The sequence below is a fragment of the Delphinus delphis genome, chromosome 6 (genome assembly GCF_949987515.2).
Source record: "Delphinus delphis chromosome 6, mDelDel1.2, whole genome shotgun sequence".
NCBI lineage: Eukaryota > Metazoa > Chordata > Mammalia > Artiodactyla > Delphinidae > Delphinus > Delphinus delphis.
The window spans coordinates 4,157,523-4,173,540 of NC_082688.1; the positions used below are offsets into that span (position 1 = coordinate 4,157,523).

At 50.4% G+C, this 16,018-nt stretch overlaps 1 protein-coding gene across 1 annotated transcript in view; it reads right to left on the reverse strand.

The window, feature by feature from the left end:
- Positions 1-16,018, reverse strand: part of CFAP77 (cilia and flagella associated protein 77) — a 136,709-nt gene that overhangs the window by 44,965 nt on the left and 75,726 nt on the right. Inside the window, exons 3-4 of the mRNA XM_060013273.1 lie at positions 12,254-12,353; positions 11,508-11,736 (exon numbers count right to left, since the gene is read on the reverse strand). Of these exons, the coding sequence (XP_059869256.1) occupies positions 11,508-11,736; positions 12,254-12,353 (329 nt within the window). The remainder of the gene's footprint in view (positions 1-11,507; positions 11,737-12,253; positions 12,354-16,018) is intronic.

Sequence of the window (16,018 nt, forward strand, 5' to 3'; positions counted from 1 at the left end):
ATAAATTTCTGCTGTTAGAAGCCACCACGTTTGTGGTCATTGGTTACAGAAGCCCGTAACCAATAGCTGGAGCTCAGCGCCTGGTAATTCTGTGCTCAGACACTGGTGCTCTTCAGCCTTAGAATACTGGCCGTTCCCAACATCGGGGACGGATCGTGATCAAGCTGTCTATTCTTTCTTATGCAGTCAGTCAACAAGCATTTATCGAGCACCTCCTACATTCCAGGTACTGGAGACAGCAGTGAGCAAAACCAGGTGTGACCCACGGTCTCCCCGGGCCTCTGTCCCACCCTCGTCTGCCCACCGGGATATGTGGTGCTATTTACCCCTTTGTGGCCTGCTTTATTTTGTGTCTTACTTCCTCTCTGTATCCCAAACACCCAGCGTAATGCCCAGCACGGGTGGGCACTAAATGAACGCACAGCGTAGGATGGAGGTAACGATGTGGCCTTTGAGATCAAACCCCAGCATAACCACCTTCTGGCCACGTGATCGTGGGCAAGCATGTCTGGGCCTCGGTTTCCCCAGCTGTAAAATGGGGATAAGAGAGTCACTACCTGGGAATTCCCCGGAGGTCCAGTGGTTAGGACCTGGTGTGCTCACTGTCAGGGCCCGGGTTCGATCCCTGGTCGGGGAACTAAGATCCTGCAAGCTGTGCAGCGCGTCCAAGGAAAGAAGAGAGTCGCTACCTAAAGTGTCGCTCCGAGGGTCACGTGAGAGGCTGTGTCTGGGCGCATAGGAGCTGGAGAAACAGACGCTGGTATTACTGTTCATCAGAATTAGTGCAGGGCACCGGGGATTTCGGCTGGCTTTTTAGCTGGCTGCTTCCGTGTGGTTTCCAAAGGGGACAGGACCGAGCCAGGCCCTGAACTGGTCCTCAGCACGACCCGCACGTCCTATGAATTCTTTGGTTTGCGGCTCCTGCAAGGACAGGAATGATGTGCTGGGCTCGAGGCCTGGCTCTTCACGCGGCCCCAGGGGTGCTGCTGGCTCCCTGCAGTGCCAGCTTCTCCATGCCTGCGTCACAGGGACACCGTGTCACGGGGACACCGTGTCACGGGAGGGGCAGACCAGCTGCACCCCAGCAACCCTTCTAATTGTGTCGAGGCTGGAAGCTGCGGAAGTGAGGACAAGGGGCCCTCAGCCGGGCCGGGCACCACGCCCCCTCCCCATGCGTCGCCCACAGACATAAGAGGGTGAGCCCAGCTCTGGAAAAATCAAAGGCGGGAGCCAGAGCCTGTGAGATGCAACCGGGGAGGCCCCGAGGGGGAGTGGCCCGGCCTCGTTAGCGCTGACCCTGGCACTGAGCTGCTCCTGATGGATGGGGTTCGGGCGGGACAGGTCCCGGGGGAGCGGCGGCCCTATCCATTATGGGCCCATCAGCTCCTCTCTGCTCCAAATGCCACGAGCCTCGGGCTGGGAATAAATCTCTGTCTGGGCCGCAGGAGAGGCGAGAAGGAAAAAGGCAAAGCATGAAAAATGCCTCCTTCCGGGACTCTGGCAACAAAGCTGCCTTGCAGGAGTTTGGGGAGATGCGAGGGGGTGCAGCAGGCAGTCGGGCAGGGGCCCTGAGAGGCTGGGCTTCCAGGAAGGTAGGAGGGAGAGGGTAGCGCCCTCAGATCACCACCTTCCTCAGCTACACCTGCCCGCCTGGGCCCCTCGTAACAGAACTCCGTCCAGGTCAGGCCCATGGAAGGCTGGCTCTGAGGCGGAGGAACCCCTGTCCCCCGTCGGGTCCATTGTGGGGTGTCCCAGGCCCCAGCCAGGCTGTAATGTGCCAGCCAACACCTCCACCTCCTGCAAGAATCTTTTCCTGTCCTGGAGTAAACATGCCTCCACTCGGCACCCGCTAAGGGACACGAGCTCTCTCTCCATGCCTCAGCTCCTAGTGGCTGAATGGAGGTGCCGGGCTTTGGCGAGTGTTAACTGAGTTATTCTGTGGAAAGCCGGCCCCCAGTGAGCGGCTGCTGTTCACAGATGCCATCCTGCTGTGAGGACTCCCCTCCGCTCCAGGCATCCTGCCTCTGCCTCCTGGAAGAGCGCAGGCTATGGATAGGGACACCGGCTCTGGAAGGAAACGTGGCTCAAATCCTGCTGCAGCCACTGACTGGCCTTGTGGTCTTGGACAAGTGAGTCTCTGAGCCTCAGTTTCTCCATCTATAAAACGGGGATAACCATCCCTACTTGGCAAAATCGTGAGGATTTAATGAGATGATGCGTCCAAAGTGCTCAGCGTTACATCCATCGGCCGCTTAGTGAGGGCTCTGCAAACGTTAGCCACTGGGACTGCCCCCCAAACACACATACGCTGGTCCTTGTTTTGTTTTCTGAAGCCTCTGAGAGCAAAGCTCCTCCACTGTCCTCATAGCAGGGCCTCAGAGAGTTGAGAACCGTCTGCATCTTCTCTCATCCAGCAGGGAAAACCTCATGTCTTGCCAAGTTCTTTGTACACGGTGATCTCCCTCCCCTTGTCCCACCCACCAACCTGATGTCTCCCCTCTGGACACTCTTCTGCTTATGGGCCTTCCCCTGAATCTATGATGACCCACATTTTTAAATGATGCTACAAGTGTGACCTGAGTGGCAGAATAGAATAGGTAGGTCACCTCCCTCATCTGGACTTGCTGCCACCCTCTATTAATGTGGCCAAGGAACACTTTCAGTCTTTGAGGCAGCATCCCTGCAAGGCTGATTCATAACGTCAATCCTAGGGGAGCACAGGAGAGTCTGCTGAATGACACAGGAATCTCTGGCTTTTCCATCTCATCTCTGGGTGTCAGATCAACTTTCTCTTCCCTTTCAATAACGTCTCAAAGCCTTAAAAGGCCCTGGACCACATTTCTCCAACAAATATTTATTGAGTGCCTACTGTGTTCCAGGCTCTGATGATGTAGCGGTGGACGAAGCTGACAGTGTCTGTGCCCTCCAGGACCTGCATACCCGGTGAAGAAGCAGAGAACTGTTAAACTACAGTTGCAGTCAGCGCTGGGGAGCAGATCGGTGGGGCTGGGCGTCTGGTTGCGTGGCAGGATGTACCTCGCAGGCCAGCACGCAGGCCCAGGGGTCTATGCGAGACCCACATGCTCCCTCTTGTGGGCAGCCCGGTTTCACTCAGCTGAGTTTCAGGCCAGCAATACACCCGGAACTGGTCTCCCCATTCAGAAACTGTCTTGGATACCTGGGACAGGTGTCTGGGAAGGGGTGTATTGTTATTTTATAGGAGTTTGGGTGGGTGGCTTGGATTTTGGCCGTCGGCTCCAGGAGGAACAAAATAACCCAGAGTGATTGATGGGCCCTTTGTAAATTTGTAAAATAAATCAGCTTGGCAGAGAGATTCAGAAAGCCTGTCAGGCAGCAAACATTTTTTTAACAGCCTGTAAAATTCCCTCCATCCTTCACATTTGTCAGTGTCAGGCTGATGATGCATCTGATAGCTGGGCGAGCAGCAGTAGGGAGGGTGGGCTGGCAGCGTTCCCTAGCTTTCTTGTGTTTCTTATTTTCCCGTGGTCAGAACGCTTTCAGTACCAGGATTGGAGGGGGTCTGGACTAGGCTAATTGGTGGATGAGTTCAGTGTTCTACCCGAGTTGCTACTGGCTTCCTGTTCAGACTTCAACGTGGCCATTTGCTCATGCATTCATGCAGCGGATAGTTACTGAGGCCTCTTTCAGCAAAGGCACTATGGTCGGCACCAGGGATACTGGGGTTGAGCCGAAGCAGGCCTGGAGCATCCAGTGTAGTGAAAGTTCCGGAAGCCCCGTCAAAGAGCTTGTTCATCGGGAGGTAGGTGAAGGTGAAGGGAAGCGACATATCAAAAGGGAAGTTCAGGGCTTCCCTGGTGGCGCAGTGGTTGAGAGTCCGCCTGCCGATACAGGGGACACGGGTTCGTGCCCCGGTCCGGGGGGATCCCACGTGCCACGGAGCGGCTGGGCCCGTGAGCCATGGCCGCTGAGTCTGCGCATCGGAGCCTGTGCTCCGCAACAGGAGAGGCCACAACAGTGAGAGGCCCACGTACCGCAAAAAAAAAAAAAAAAAAAAGGGAAGTTAATTGGGCTCTTTTGATGCGTTCAGGTTAAGTTTAAAGCTTTAAGAAAAATCCAGACAGGATGGCCTTCACCATATATGTTCTGTCTCAGCCCCCATCTAGTGCAGGAATAATTTGGGTAGTATCTCTACCTGTGTCACCTCCATCCTTGTGTTTGTTAGGAAGGCAGCTCAGTGCCAAGGTCACCATCACAGGTGGTTGGGCCAGACTAATCCCCATCCCGCTATAGAGCAGCCAGGGGCAAATGACTTCCCCTCTCTGACCCTCTGTCTCTTCTTCTGTAAGATGGGGACGTAAGCGTTGTACTCACTGAGCTGTTCAGTTATTTAAGGAGAGGATGCTTCTGAGGTGCTTGGCACAATGTCTGATGACATGTAATAATAACAATAATAATAGTTGCCGTTATTAGTTCAAAACGGGGTCTACCCATCTTCCATCTGGCCCATGTCAGATACTGACATGCAGGGAGCTGTTTGCTCATTGACTGAATGATGAATCCCCCTACTATCATCCTTGCCCTGCTTGTGGCCTGATGCTCCCAGGCAGCGTGGAGGTAGAGCCCTGGACGCCCAGAATATGCCAGGAGCGCCAGCTACTGCCCAGCTCCCCCGTCCCCCGCCGTCCCTGTCTCATCATCTTCGACAATGTTGGACCAGTTAGGAGCAGTAACAATTAAGATGTGCCGAGGGCATGTGAACATTTGCAAACACTTATTTAAATGTATCAATAATTAAGCCCTTCTTTAATAGTTACATTTCTGGCCCCCAGACATATCTGTTTACGGACCGGGGGTCACGGCACGCTTTGAGATCTGTGTTATGGTCTTACACGCTGGTAATGAGAACTTAAAATTCTTCCCTGACTTGGATTCTGAGATTTGACAGTGAAACGGCAGAGTGGGAATGTGCCAGCTCTTTCCAGCTACCTGATCCTAGAGGTTCGGTCTTCAAAGCCGGCCAGCTAGCCAGGGTACAAATCCAGGCTCTGCCATCGCGCAGCCTCGGGGAATGCACGCACCCTCCCTTTCCTGGCCTGCGAAGTGATTAGAATGGTACCTGCCTCATAGGATTCATTAGCAATTATATGTGTAAATGCCTGCCACGTGTAAGTTCAATTCACAGCAGCTTCTGTTAGTGGTGGGCCCTACCATCATCAGAGGACATAAAAAGAGGCGGCAGGTAGCTGAAGGGTCAGGATGACCAGTCTACACCAGCAGCTGCAAACTCAGTGCCTACTGGGACCGGACGGGTCAAGAAAATGAGAGAAGCCAGGCTGGGTGGAGACTGGGATAGACAGAAGGGCACGCGTAGAATCTGTCCAAAGCGGACCCTGCTCAGCCCCATCCCCTGGTGCCAGGTAGGAGTGCAGACCCGGGTTGCCTGGGCTTGTGACGTTTTAAGAGAAGCAGGAAATCTGGGGTTTTATATGAGATCTCCTGATTTTTTTTTTTTTTAATGTGGCAACTCATTCAAACTTTTGATTTTTTTAATTACTGCCTGGGCCAAACAAACATCTCTGTGGGTTGACTTGGCCTCAGCCCCTACTTGTGATCACATGTCTACACGGGCATCCTTTTCCAGATAATTGCTTAGGTGTCCACTTCCTTTTAGCCAGAGGCTCGTGGATCGAAATGTACCTTTCTGATTTAGTGATAATCTGTAACAAATTGGTGTGGGTTGGAAAGCAAATCAGCTAACTGGAAAGGAAGTAACTGAATAATCCCAAATTCAGGTTTTGACCCTACCTGGCGTTGAGGGCTTGCGTGGGCAGGCAGATGGATGCGTGCGCGCCCCTCACATCTAGCTATTTTGTCCATCGTACAATATATAAAGGGCAAGGGGATTTGATGGTGGGGGGCCGGGGGAAGAGCTGTAGCCAGAATGTTCTCTCATATAGCAGTTACAGCCCCTCACTCAGCATCCCTAGCTTAGAGTAAGCTTCTTGTATACTTAGTCTGAAGTGGAACTTTATGTTTTAACATATCTTCTGTAGTTGTGAGTAAATGGTAGTCATTTGTTTCTTGGCTTCTTTAGTTATTGGACCAAATCACCCTAACAAGTCCTCGGGTAGTCAGGTGTAATCGGGTTTGGTTTTTAACATGCTTTTAAAGTAAGGAAATAAATACAATCGAGGCTTGTAGAAGGTGATCATTAGAGAATGGGCCTTGGTCCCATAACTTTAAAGTAATAGCCCCATTATGGAGAGGGGGGGCGATGATTTTTTAACTGTTCCTTGCATTGATGTTGTAAGGTAGAGGGGATTCGCGGGCAGGTTGGGCATTTCAGTAAAAGCTTTTCCAGCAGCCATTTAACCTCCATTTATGAAGAAATAAAGCGAAATTGATGCTGATTTGGGCCTGCTTTGGGGGATATTTTTGTTCCATAAAAGCCCTTTTGCTTGCAATTTGCTGAGCTGCCCTGTCACATCAGAAAGGGCTGCTGTTGATAAAGATAAAGCTTTATGGCCACAATATTTGCTGCTAACAGCAACTTAATGCAGCATTTTCATTTTTGTGCAATTAATGTTAACGTCTGCTACGAAAATTGTCATTAAATACCATTTTAAAATCCATTCAATTTGCATATGCAAAGCCCATTTACCATCACAGAAGATATAGCTGGTACTTCATCACGTCCTTTCCCTGAAATTGCAGCCACCCGGTTTTATAGCAATTTAAGATTTTTTTTTTTTAGAGTTTTTTTTTTAAACTCCATGATCTGTATATTGACACATGCTCATTCACAACTCAAGAATTTCATTTTATTTTATTTATTTTATTTTATTTTTTTTGCGGTACTCGGGCCTCTCACTGTTGTGGCCTCTCCCGTTGCGGAGCACAGGCTCTGGACGCGCAGGCTCAGCGGTCACGGCCCACGGGCCCAGCCGCTCCGCGGCATGTGGGATCCTCCCGAACCGGGGCACGAACCCGTGTCCCCTGCATCGGCAGGCGGGCTCCCAACCACTGCGCCACCAGGGAAGCCCCTGGAATTTGATTTTTTTTATTATATATTTTAAAATTATTTATTTATTTTTGGCTGTGTTGGGTCTTCGTTGCTGTGCAAGGGCTTTTCTCTAGTTGTGGAGAGCGGGGTCCATTCTTCATTGCGGTGCGCGGGCTTCTTATTGCAGTGGCTTCTCTTGTTGCAGAGCACAGGCTCTAGGCACGCAGGCTTCAGTAACTGTGGCTCACGGGCTTAGTTGCTCCATGGCATGTGGGATCTTCCCAGACCAGGGATCGAACCCGTGTTCCCTGCATTGGCAGGCAGATTCTTAACCACTGCGCCACAAGGGAAGCCCGCAATTTAAGATTTTATATTGAAAGCTAGATGATAATGGATGTCCTTTCTGAGCCCAGCTGACTTAAGCTTTTCCATTGTATGTAGAATAATGCAGCCCCAGGACCAGAAACTCTGGGGGATCACGCTGTACCTCAAGCCCCAAGGAGGCGAGATATGGAAGAAAGAGCATGGGACAGGGAGTCCACCAGCCTAGCTTGAGATCTGGCTTTTGTCTGGCCACAACTTGCTGTGTGACCTTGTGAAAATCTCTGCACCTCTCTGAGCTTCTATTTTCCTGTTTTAAAGAGGGGCTTCAAACCAAGTGATTCCTAATGTGCTATGTGTTCTAATATCTCATATTTTTAAATCTAAGTACACTAGATTAAAAATCCAGGCCAAGCTGTGCTGTGAAAAATTTGTGTGAACTTGTGGACGTCAATTAATCTCTCCATGACTCAGTTGGATAAGTAACCCTGCCTACTTCCCGCGCAGGTTTTTTTTTTTAAATAAAAAAAAATCTTTTTAACTCTTTTTTTTTTTCTGGTACGCGGGCCTCTCACTGTTGTGGCCTCTCCCGTTGCAGAGCACAGGCTCCGGACGCGCAGGCTCAGCGGCCATGGCTCACTGACCCAGCCACTCCGCGGCATGCGGGATCTTCCCGGACCGGGGCACAAACCCATGTCCCCTGCATGGGCAGGCGGACTCTCAACCACTGCGCCACCAGGGAAGCCCCTTTTTAATTTTTTTATTGAAGTATAGTTGATTTACAATGTTGTGTTAGTTTCTGGTTCATGGCAAAGTGATTCAGTTGTACATATATACATATGTATATTCTTTTTCATATTCTTTTCCATTATGGTTTATTACAGGATATTGAATATAGTTCTCTGTATACAGTAGGACCTTGTTGTTTATCTATTTTATATATAGTAGCTTGTATCTGCTAATCCCAAACTCCTAATTTATCCCTCCTCTACCCCCTTTCCCCTTTGGTAACCATAAATTAGTTTTCTATGTCTGTGAGTCTGTTTCTGTCTTGTAAATAAGTTCATTTGTATCCCATTTTAGATTCCACATATAAGCGATGTCATGTGATATTTGTCTTTCTCTGTCTGACTTGCTTCACTCAGTATTACCATCTCTAGGTTCATGCATGTCACTGCATTTGCATATTTCATTCTTTTTGATGGCCGAGTAGTACTGTATTCCTTTGTATACATATACATCTTTTTATTTTCTGAATTTCTTTCTTTTTTGTGAATTTTATTTTATTTATTGATACAGCACGTTCTTATTAGTTATCTATTTTATACATATTAGTGTATATATGTCAATCCCAATCTCCTAATTCATCCCACCCCGCCAAGCACCGCTTTCCCCCCTTGGTGTCCATGCATTTGTTCTCTAAATCTGTGTCTCTATTTCTGCCCTGCAAACCGGTTCATCTGTACCGTATTTCTAGATTCCACATATATGCATTAATATACGATATTTGTTTTTCTCTTTCTGACTCACTTCACTCTGTATGACAGTCTCTAGATCCATCCACATCTCTACAAATGACCAAATTTCGCTCCTTTTTATGGTTGAGTAATATTCCATTGTATATATGTACCACATTTTCTTTATCCATTCGTCTGTCTATGGACAATTAGGTTGATTCCATGTCTTGGTTATTGTAGACAGTGCTGCTATGAACATGGGGCTGCATGGGGTTTTAGTGACAATGAAATGAAATTGACGTAGAGACAGAACATACCCTGAGAATCCCAGAATGGCAGTGACTGCCTTAATATCCTATTTACAGATGAGGAAACAGAAACCCTGGAGGGAAAGAGAGTTGGGAACAAAGGTGGGACGAAAAGCCCGGGCGACTCCTCCTGGACACCATGCTGCCTTCAAGACACTGGTGACCAGTATGGACCAGTCTAGTGGTCACACAGCTGGGGCTCTGTCCCTCTGCACTCCAGGCAGTCCTGGAGAACCTTGCCTTGCCTCGAGGGATCGACTTGGGCATTATTTCAAAGGTGGGAGAAGGACAGTATACAGATGATTAGTTAATCTGGCCCAGAAGTGACTTTCCAATGTGTCTCTAGTGCCACCTTTCAGGTTTTGAGGGCTGATGAACAGCGATGAACAAACAGCCTTTCTGCTGAGAGAGATGTGCGTAGAGTTTGAGGCCAGGGAGGTGGGAAAGCTTACCAAAGAGAGGAAGCTGAGCTGAGCTTTGATGAGCAAGTAGATTCTACCAGGTAGGATGCTGAGAAAGGCAGAGGGAAAAGCATACACAGGTATGGTGGCAAACACTGTGGGAAACACCGTGGCAGTTCCTCAAATAAATAAACAGAATTCCCACGCAATCCAGCCATTACCCTTGTGGGCATATACCCAAAAGAATTGAAAGCAGGGACTCAGGCAGATAGCGTACGCCCATGTTCATAGCAGCGTTATTCACAACAGCCAAAAAGTGGAAATAATCCAAGTGTGCATCAAGGGATGAGTGGATAAACAAACTGTGATATATACACACCATGGACTGTTATTCAGCCTTAAAAAGGAAGGGAATTCTGATCCATACTGTCAGGACAACATGGAGGTACCTTGAGCACCTTATGCTAAGTGAAATAAGCCAGATATAAAAGGACAAATACTATATAATTCCACTTATATGAGGTCCCTAGAGTAGTCGAATTAATACAGAAAGAAAGTAGAGGGTGGTTACCAAGAGCTGAGGGGGTGTGAAATAGAGCGTTACTGTTTAATGGGTACACGGTTTCAGTTTAGGATGAAGAAAAAGTTCTAGCGATGGACGGTGGTGAAGGTCGTGCAGCGATCTGGATGTACTTAATGCCCTTGAACCGTACACCTAACTAGCGATGGACGGTGGTGAAGGTCGTGCAGCAATCTGGATGTACTTAATGCCCTTGAACCGTACACCTAAAAATGGTAAATCTTATGTATATTTAGCCACAGTAAAAGATGATTAGAAGAAATAAAATAAGAAATAAAGGAAGCCTCACCTCCCCCCAAAAAGTTGAGTAGCACAGCCAAAGGAAGGCACCGGTCCCGGAACAGTGGGTTGTGATGGGAAAGGACTGGAGATAGACTGTCAATGGCCTTGCATGTGGGCAGAGCAGGGCAGTGCCACACAGATGGACACCAAGATACAGGCTTAGTCTCAGGTGTCACAGATGGGACTTGGGGCAGCTGGAGGCCCCAGGCCGTTCACTGCTGGCTGACAGCACTGCTATTTATCTGTACAATGTAATGTACAAATATCAGTGATTTTTGTAATGCTTGTGTTGTGACGTAATATGGGTTGGGAAGCCCTGTTGTACTGGACATTTGCTGGTTTTGCCTGCTAGCGTGTTCTGTTCTTCTCCTTCTGGATCAGAACCTCTATTTCTGCATCTTTTCCACCATCAGCCCCCGTACATCGTGGGGACTGATTCCAACCACGCCCCCTCCAAGGAGGGGCAAGGGATCGGCCCTGGCCAATCAGAGCACCAGAATCCCCCGGCCTCAGTAATTGGTGCAGAGGCAAAAGTGTGACCCAGGCCTGGCCAATCAGTGTAGGTCACAATTTCTACTCACTCCTTTGGTTGGTTCAGGGATAAGCACGCTACTGAAGTTGGACCAAAGAATCTTAATCTCAAGGCTTTTGTAGTTCCTTCACCACCCCCACTGGGGTCGCTAAAAGTGTAGGATGTAAGAATGGAACTGATTCTGGCCATTTTGCCACACGAGGGAGAAGCCTGTCGGAGAACGGAGCCCAAACTGGGAAGCACAGCCTGGTCATGGAGAGACATACCCGACGCTGGTGACATTGCCTGATTGCCTAGATCCAGCTATGCCTGAAGTGCCACCTTTTCAATCATGTGAGCCAATAAATTCCCCTTAAAAAAAATCAAAGTCGTTTGAGTTGAGACTTGATCACATGCAACCACATTCTACTTTTATAGAATGTCATGCATTCCAGAGCTGGGACATGGGTCACATGTCTGCCTCTGAACCAATCACTTTGGCCGTGGTTTGTGAGATATGCTGATTGGCCAGGCCTGGATCATTCGCCCCTCCCTGGAGTCCAGAGTCATGCTCCCACATTGTTCCCTAATTCAGTCACCACTGAGCAGCCCCCTCACCATCACGGGTGCCAGCCGTCTGGCACGGGTGCCAACCATCTTACCGTGCCCGGATCCCGAACGTCATATTCGGAGGGAGAGAGGGCGGTTCCTTCTTGAGGCGCCGGTCATCCTGGTCACTGATGCGGATGTCATTGAGCTGACGGTAATGGAAATTCTCCCGGGCAGTTACCAGGCCAGCTTTTACTGCCCCACGGTTCATGGCGATATAATTCCGGTTCAGCTCATGGGGGCAGGTAGGCTGCTGTTTAAATACATTCCAGTGTCCAATGGCTGAGGGCAGGGAGAGACAGAGCCATGGCATGGAGATGAGTCTGGGAAGTAAAGCAATCCGTGGCCTCTGACAGAGAAGAAATTGGGGCACGAATACCTTCTCATTAACCTGCAGCCTGTTGGGTGACAGCCCTGCTTGGCCCCCTGAAAGGGTGGGGTCAGGATTCCCAGAGATTCTAGGCGACGCCTGAGCCTCCTTCATGGAGCTGGGTTTGCCTGGCCTTGACCTCGTTTGGGAGATCAGAGGGCTGGTCACGAGCCTGTCTATGCTTGCAGCTCAAAAGTTGCACAGCACAGACAGTCTTGCCTGGGGACAAGGTTCCACACTGTCTGGGGCCCTTGCTATTTCCCTGACACCTTAGACCTGGACCCTTCGTGGTCCTGTCCTTCTCGGCTAAGCAAACTGTGGTTTCCACCAGAATCGTGCTGCAGGGCAGGCCCCTCGACTCTTTTCCTGGAGGAAGTAGCCTAGGTAGAGCGTTCAAGTCCCTTTGGGCTCCAGAGGAAGCTTGCTCACCTTCAGGGACCCCTCCATCCTGCCCCCGGATGTAGAGTCCGTAATTAAAATTAATTCCAGGCAGACTGCAGCTTCTTTCCCGGGGCTTCCCAAGTTCAGCCTGTTGGGGGAAGGACAGAGAGCCAAGGTGAGCAGTGGAACCTCAGACCAACAGTATTACACTAAATTCAGTGACAGGGAGTCATCGGGTGCTGCTTTACCCCAGGCCCTGTGGGCGACCTCGGGGCTACTAGGGTGTGGAACGCGAGCCCTCCCTGAGATGAGCGCTAACTGTTGTTGGGCGTTGAGACACCTTGGGGAAGCCTGCCTGCTGTGCTACTGCTCAGGGGCGGGTGAGGAGAGCAGAGTCAGGAGGACCCTCGTGGCGGGGGGCGGTCGGGACCGAGGCCTTGAGGGAGGACGTGCATTTGTGCAGCAGGAGAGAGGGGCGGCACGGACCCCGCACTAAACAGCCGTATTTGGGGGTCCAGCCCAGATCTGGCAACCTAGAGCTGGAAATGATGTATCTTGCAGATGGACGGAAAGACCTGGTTCACGGAGACTCACCTGGGGCCACCCTTGAGGGAGGGGGCATCTTTCCTCCCTAACCCTTCATTCCTACTGGGGATGGCTCAAATCATCGTCACTGGAGCTGCCTCCTTGGATGTCACCTGAGGGTGTGGGGATACGGTGGCAAGGTCCACTGTCACCCTCCTGGCGGCTGGACTGCCATTCTCACTCTTTGGGTCTCTGGTCAACTCCTTAACCCTCCAGAAGGGGTTTGTAGGGATGAAATTGCTCTATGATCAACCACATCATTTCCCCCATTGTACAGGTGGGGAAGCTGAGACCCAGAGTGGCGGGGTCACGATCCATGGCTCCTAAAGGCTGGGGCTGGATGTCAAATGCAGCTGTGTTTGGCTTCGGGGTGAAGCTCTTAAGCATGATGCTGCACTGCCTCTCTTTAGACTAGCAGCTCCCTGAGCTCAGAGGTCCTGTCCTGTACGGTGCTTAGATCGTTGCTCTTTATCAACGGACACCTGCTGAGGTCTGTGCTCCAGACACAACACTGGGTTCTTCATATGCCTCTCCTCCTTAGTCCTCACAGCTGCCCTTTGAGGCAGCCCATCACTGCCCCCATGTCTCAGATGGGGAAGCTGAGGCACAGAGAGGTCAAGACAGGTTGCACGAGGCCACACGGGACAAGAAGTGGCAGAGCTGAGATTTGAACCCAGGCTGTGTCTCCAGCCCACATTCAAATCCGCCTGCTAAAGAGATACCAGCCAGGTGTGTGACGCTCCCGGTACCATCAGGCCCCTGGGGACCATGGACCTTACTGAGCTGGGTGGGTGCAGCTGCTCCTCCCACCCGCATGGGCCCCAGGCAGTGGGCTCCCAGTTGCAGGGTGTTACATCTCCCAGGACATTCCTGGCTCTGGCCTCACCAAAGCCTGTCCAGAGAGTCTGGTGGCTCTGGGCGCACCCTTTCTCCTTTTCCCATCAATCTCTCTCCCCTTTTCTCTGGCTCCCGGAGACCTGGGCGTATAGAGCTGGACGATGCGGGACCACCCATAATGGCTCATCACTGTCTTGGGGGAAACCCCTCCCTTGGGCGGGCAGTCTGGGCCCCGCACCCTCCAACCCCATCCACCTCTGCAGCTTTGCCTTCCTGGGTATCCACGTGGTCCTGAGAGTTAGGCATAATAGACCACTCCCCACCCCTGAAGGGTCTGCCGGAGTCCCGGCCTCTTTTGCTCCTGGCCTGCCCCTCCCCTTGCTGGTTCTTATTCTTCAAGCTGTCTGGACCCTGGGGCTCACTGTGGCCTCTCCCTCATCTGGGTCTGGTAACACTTACTATCCATTCTATTCATTTGGGGCTTAGAACTGAAATGACCTTCTCAGTTTCCAGGAATGCACATGCCGGGCCAGCCTGCCTGGAATATAATATCCTACACAGCCTTCTGATGGCTTCTATTGGCTTCTTTTTCCTGGTGGCACATAACAGGTGTTCTATACATGCCTGAGATTAAAAACCACTTCCTTTGGGAAGCCCTCCCGGGTTGCCCTCAGTACAGGCAAACTTCCTTGTCTATGGCACCGTAGGGCCCTGAGCTCCACCTTTAGGGCACTTTCAAAATTACGCAGTAGAACCTGCTTCAGCATGGACTGGCCGTTACAAAATGGTGCTCAGTGAAGAAGCCAGTCACAGAGGACCACATATTGTATGATTTCATTTACAAGAAATGTCCCGAATGGCAAATCCGTAGAAACAGAAAGTGGATTAGTGGTTGCCCATGGCCGAGATGGAGAGGGGAATGGAATGACTGAGGCGTGATGGTTGAGGGGTATAAGGCTTCTTTGGGGGTAACGAAAATGTTCTAAAATTGCTTGTGGTGCTGGTTCCACAATCCTGTGTATATGCTGAAAGCCATTGGATCCTATACTTTAAATGGGTGAATTGTATAGTATGTGAATTACATCTCAGTAAAGCCATTAAAGATTACAAGGTAGTGTGATTAAGTCATTAATTGTGTGATGATCAGTTTAATGTCTGTATCCCTCGGTAGACTGTCTGCTAAGTCTTTCTTTCCTTCTTCCTTCCTTCCATCCTTCCTTTCCTTCCTTCCTTCCTCTCTTTCTTTCTTTCTTTCTTTCTTTCTTTCTTTCTTTCTTTCTTTCTTTCTTTCTTTCTTTCTCCCTTCCTTCCTTCCTTTTTCCCTTCCTTCCTTTTAAGGTTAATTATTTTTAAAATAGACTTTAGGGCTTCCCTGGTGGCGCAGTGGTTGAGAGTCTGCCTGCCGACGCAGGGGACGCGAGTTCGAGCCCTGGTCTGGGAGGATCCTGCATGCCACGGAGCAACTGGGCCCGGGAGCCACAACTACTGAGCCTGCGTGTCTGGAGCCTGTGCTCCGCAACAAGAGAGGCCACGACAGTGAGAGGCCCGCGCACCGCAATGAGGAGTGGCCCCCGCTCGCCACAACTAGAGAAAGCCCTCGCACAGAAACGAAGACCCAACACAGCTAAAAATACAAATAAATATATAAGTAAAATAGACTTTATTTTTAGAGCAATGTAAAGTTCACTGCAAAATTGAGCAGAAGGTACAGAGATTCCCCACATGCCACATAGTTTTTATTCTCACTCCTTTTTTCCAAAGAGATCAGCAGAGAACAGATGCTAGTGAAGAGGGGCTGAATGAGTGAATGAATGAATGAACTGCCTCCTTGGAGACTCTGGCAGCTCTTTCCTACACACTGCCTCATCCTTTTTCTCCCTCTTCCTTCTCATCCCAGATCCCAGGCCTTCACCTCCCTCGAGAGCTGAGAGTTCTGGGGTTCAGGTGGGGGCCCTGGCTGGGTGCTTTGTTTGCATTTCCTTCCGTGTGATTCACTCTGAGCTGCAGACAAAGCCCTGGCTCCTCATTTGTTCATGAAAATGATCTGGCCTCTCCGGTGAGGTGACGGCAAGGGAAGCTAATTAAAATGTGACTTCTCCGGGAGAGGCCCCGCCTCCCTCTGGCAGGTGCAGGTGGGCAGAAGTCCAGCTCGCAGAGGAACGACAGACTCAGCGGCTGCCACTGGGCGGGGCCTGGTGGTGAAGGAGGCACGGAAGCAGGCGGGTGCCTCAATCTCCACTCTTTTTAGTGAGGGTTGCCTAGGAAGCAACGACGGCCAGAAATACTGAAGCCTTGGGCTGCAAAGGTCATCCCAATGGGAAAGTCGCTCATTCGTTCGCTGCACAAATATTTATTTTGTATCTCCTCTGCACCAAGCTCTGTGCCAGGAGT